The 5,000-nt window shown below is 54.4% G+C and overlaps 1 protein-coding gene across 1 annotated transcript; it reads left to right on the forward strand.

The window, feature by feature from the left end:
* The first annotated feature begins 3,468 nt into the window (after positions 1 to 3,468).
* CITED4 (Cbp/p300 interacting transactivator with Glu/Asp rich carboxy-terminal domain 4) lies at positions 3,469 to 4,739 on the forward strand. Its single transcript, XM_036257202.1, has one exon. It carries the CDS (start codon positions 3,707 to 3,709, stop codon positions 4,256 to 4,258), a length of 552 nt encoding a protein of 183 aa, XP_036113095.1. The 5' UTR covers positions 3,469 to 3,706; the 3' UTR covers positions 4,259 to 4,739.
* Positions 4,740 to 5,000: the final 261 nt, after the last annotated feature.

The raw sequence follows: 5,000 nt of genomic DNA on the forward strand, positions 1-5,000 counted from the left end.
TGTAATCTAAAGAAAAAGCTGCAAAGAGATGAACTTTGCCTGCCAGTCAGAGCCTGGACCTCAGGTCTTACAGCAGCCTCCAGGTTTAAGTGCCAAGTTGGCCAAGATGCTGGGGCGGGAGAGGCTCAGCCAGGGACTGGGGAGCCAGCTGAGTTTCTGGACATAAGGAAAGAGCAGGAAGAACTGTATCCCACTTGGTGGTACAAAACTGTCCCTAGGACCTGTCAGTGCCCACCTGGGCCAAGCACTGCTGTGGCCTGTCAACTCATGCCAGGAGGATTCAAGGGCTTCTCCTGCCCCACCCCCACCCACCCAACGGGGTCATAAAGATGTGCGTCCAGATAAAAGCTGCTTGGATCAGTGGGGAGTGCTGTGCTCCAAGAACAAATGTTGCTGTCAACCCTGGCTCTTCCACACACCTGTGACCTCAGCCAACTTCCTGAATTGTTATCAGGGCCTCAGTTTCCTTCTTTGTCAAAAAGAGTAACTTCTGCTCTGCCTAATTTATTTCTTCAACAGATACTTAAGTCCCTACTATGTGTCCAGCACTGTTCTGATGCCTTAGAAAGATTGTGCAGAACATTCTGTGCTAGACATTCAAGGCCTCTGCTCCCAGGGAGTTGAGCTGCTAGTGAGCATTCTTTGAAATAGTGATAGAAAAGCAGAGCAGGGTAAAGGGATAGAGAGGGCTGGTCAGGAAAGTTCTCTTTGAGGAGTGACTAGATAGAAATCAGAACACAGTGAAAGAATGAATCATGTGGATGTCTGGGAAAGAGCATTCCAAGCAAGGGAACAGCAGGAGCCCCGAGAAATGAATGTGCCTGGGCAGTCCAAGGCAGAGCAAGGGAGCAGTTCAGGGAAATGCCAGGAACAAGTGGATCCAACCAGATCAACGCTGTCACAGCATAACTTAGATCCTGTCATTCCTCTGCCCTATAGGCCTCACGTGATCTTCCCACTCCTCTTTCACACACACACACACACACACACACACACACACACACTCCTTCACCACCCCCAAGCTCCCTCTGCTCCAGCCACACTTCCCGTCCACCCCAGGGCTGTTACACCTGCCTTGAGATGTTGCCCTAACTCAGGGGCTCAGGATCACCCGTAGGGCTTATTAAAGTGCAGATAACTGAGCCCCAGCCCAGCTACTGATTCAGAAGCTGATTCAGTCGGGGTGGGACCTTTCTAACAAGGTCCTTGGTACTACAATTTGACGAGCACACCCCAGTTATTCCCTCTGCTGTGGTCACATTGGCCCAGACCCTATGTGACTAATGCCCTCTACTCCTTCAAGTCTTTGCTCAAACCAAATGGTCTTGGTGAGGCCCACTCTGACCAGCCTGTGCAATGCTGCAACCTGCCCCCTTGTCCCCTCAATCTCCTCCCTGCTCTATTTCTTTTTTCCATAGCACCTACCATTTTCTAACATATGGATGATTATTTTGCTTAGTTAACTATATGTCCCCAAGTACCTAAGAGGGATTGTTAACCCAGACTCCATGAACTCCTGAACAGCCCCATGGGTCCCACAGAGAGCTGCTAACTCATCCAATTTCTATGCAATAGTTTGTGACCATGATGTCTATAGCTTTCATTAGATTCTCACAGAATTACTTGATCCCGAAGCCTTAAAAACCACTAACAGAGCAATGCCTGGCATAGAGTAGTTGTTGACTAAATGAAATAACTTTTTAAACAATATTCACACACTATTTTTTTTAAACAAGGACAACTGTATAGTAGCACAATGGCTCCCAAAGGTTGGTGTCCTTAGACCAACTATATCAGAACAACAGGGTTGCATTTGAAAAATACAAATTCTTATGATTTAAAGTACCCTCAGAAAATCTGAGTCAGGAGGTTGGGGTGGGGCTAGAGATTGGGTATTCCAAAGCCCCCTGCCCTGCCACCCCCACACACCTCAGGTGAGTCTGAGGCGCCTCTAGGTTTAGGAATTTCTGTCTGAAGCCTTAATTGGAGAGAGGCTCAGGACAATCAATTCTGATGTGCAGCTTTTACACTTTGCAAAAAATGTGATCACACCCTTGGTCACTTGTGACCTTCTTGCAAGCTCTTAGGGTGACAAGGCAGGGATTACAATCTCTCTCTGCGCAGAAAGATGAGGCCGTGGGAACCAAATGACACTCTCCTCCAACACCCAAAGGTCATACTGTCTTCAGGTGGTGGAGATATGATTAGAACTAGGGCCTCTGGACTCTCACTCTAGGGTTCTCCTCTCTGCACCAACTGGATAAACCCAAGTTCCAGGAAGTCACCACCAGAGGAGGGAAGCCAACGAAAGGAGGGGTGGAGTGGCAAACTGTGGAGAGCAAGGTTCAGGGAGGCTGCCTCCTGGCCACTGGGAGAGACTCCCCAGCTGCTCTAAGGACATGGGCATTCACATGCTAACTCAATCTCCTTATCTGCAAAATGGGTTGATATTCCATGCCCTGCCCCAAATAAGAAGCTTGTAGAATGTAAAGAACTCTAAACATTTTAATTATTAATATTATTATTATGTAGGGAAGGTGCAACATTCCCCACTCAGATCTCCAGGGACAGAACTACATCCAGTCTTTCATTCATTTGAGATACATTTTGAGCACGTACTATGGCTTAGGCACTGTGCTGGGCACTGCGCTGGGCACTGTACACACATGGCCTCATTTGACCCTCACAACAACCCAGTGGGGTTGCTGCTGCTGTTTCCCCATTTCACTGGTGAAGAAACTGAAGCTCAGGAGAATGAGTTGTAATTCATTCCATCATTTGTTCATTCACCTAACTTTTTTAAAAGCCTGTTCTGGGCCAGGCTCTGGGCCAAGCGCTGAGGTCACGAAGATGAACTAGTCCTTCAAGGAGACATGCCCATAAATTACTTTAATAATAACTCAGTACATGCTTCCACAGACAAGTGAGTGAGAGCCAGAAAAGGGGCAACTGGCTCCCTGGGGTTATGGGGATGGGCAATTGACTTTTCTTCCGTAGAACCCTGCATTGCAAAGGTGGCCGTGATGGCAATCACAAGGCCTGGGTTCTAGTGTTGCTTCTGTCAAAGCTCTGCTATGTATTCCCAGCCTCGGTCTCAAGCTGAAAAATTAAGAGATTGGGCTCGTAATCCTTCAGCTCTGGGAGCCTAAACCTCTGGCCATCCTACCCCACCTCTGGTCATTTCAAGCTTGGCCTCAGCCAGCCTCGAGGCAGAGCCTGGGACATTCAGACCAAACCTCTTGAAAAGTGCCTAACACCTCGCTGCAAAGCGACACTCCTAACCTGCAGCGTGGCTGGGTGTCCGAAGGGCGGAGCTCCGACGGGGGCGGTGCTGAGATCTCCTGGAGGCGCGGCGCGGTCCTCCCAGGCGCGTCTCATCCAGCCAATGAGCGCGCGGGAGCGGGGCAGCCCCGCCTCTGGATATAAGTAGCCGAGGCTCCGGGACGCGCCGCGGAGGTCTTAGAACCTGAGCCGGTGGGGTGTTCGTACTCCTCGCCTCCGCGAGTTGCCGCCACGGGACGCACAGGAGCTCTGAGTTCGGTGCGTCCTGGGCTAGGCAGTCGGGTTCGGTTTTCCTTTGTCCGGCTGTGTTGCGGGGAGGGCACGGCACCCGGATTCCTCGTTGCAGAGGAACAGCTGGCCGGGTCGAGGGGACTCCTGCGCTGACCATCCGCCCGTCGTCCCCGCAGGCAGCCAGCCCGCCGTCATGGCCGACCACCTGATGCTCGCCGAGGGCTACCGCCTGGTGCAGAGACCGCCGCCCGCCGCGCCCGCCCATGGTCCCCAGGCGCTCCGGACGCTGCAGCCGTTCGCGGGCCAGGGCCTGGACAGCGGGTTGCGGCCACGGGGGGCTCCGCTGGGCCCGCCTCCGCCCCCACCCGGGGCCCTGGCGTACGGGGCCTTCGGGCCGCCGCCTGCTTTCCAGCCCTTTGCGGCCGTACCGCCGCCAGCCTCCGGCAGCGCGCACCTGCAGCCGGTGGCGACGCTGTACCCCGGCCGCGCGACCGCGTCCCCTGGCGCCTCGGGAGGTCCCCTGGGCCTGCAGCCGGCGCCCGGAGCCCCGGCCCCGCCACCGCCCGTGCACGCCCTGGGCGGCATGGACGCCGAACTCATCGACGAGGAGGCGCTGACGTCGCTGGAGCTCGAGCTCGGGCTGCACCGCGTGCGCGAGCTGCCGGAGCTATTCCTGGGCCAGAGTGAGTTCGACTGCTTCTCGGACTTGGGATCCGGGCCTCCCGCCGGCTCTGTGAGCTGCTGAGCGCGGCCCACCGTCTACCTGGTGCGCCCGAGAAGAGAACGGAGTCTGACCTCCCTCAGACTGCTCACCCAACGCCTGGGCCCCGCACCCTCCGTGAGGGTTGAGGCAGCCGGCTGGTGCACCGAGTTACCGCCAGCTGGGACACTTGGTATCACTCCAGGCCCTGCCTCCTGCAGAATGACAGTTTGGCATCACCTCTATGACCCGAAGCCTCAGCTGGTAAAATGGGCACTGGACCCCCTTTCCGACTCCATGTTCTTGGATTCTGAGTCCTCTCCTCTCCACTCTCCCCCACCACAATCCCCCAATCTGAGCCATTCCAGGCTTCTGCCTGAGCCCCCCTCTCCTTATGCAACCTACTGCAGTCACTAGGTCCCTGGAGCTGCCCATCCACTGGGGCCTCTGCCCCCACTGCCTGGGCCCTGAGGTCTCTGGGCCTCCCGCCTTGGGAGGGGAAGATTGTACATACACCCCCTAACCCCTGCAGAGTGGAGCAGTGCCCCATCTGGCCTCCAATAAACCAAAATAAAACTGGGTCGCTTTACAGTCTTGCATTTTCATTTCCTTATCACTCCAACCCCTGACTATATTTGGCTTCTAGAGTACTGAGACTGTTGGGGACCCAGAGTGGGATGGAGGCCACAACCCCTGGCAGTGCCCAGGAGAGGAAATTGACAGTTTCTTTCAAAAATATCTGAGTTGTGCAATTGTTATGTCATAATCTGGAAGGCAGAGGTTGCCA

Source organism: Molossus molossus, unplaced genomic scaffold (assembly GCF_014108415.1).
Source record: "Molossus molossus isolate mMolMol1 unplaced genomic scaffold, mMolMol1.p scaffold_m16_p_12, whole genome shotgun sequence".
NCBI lineage: Eukaryota > Metazoa > Chordata > Mammalia > Chiroptera > Molossidae > Molossus > Molossus molossus.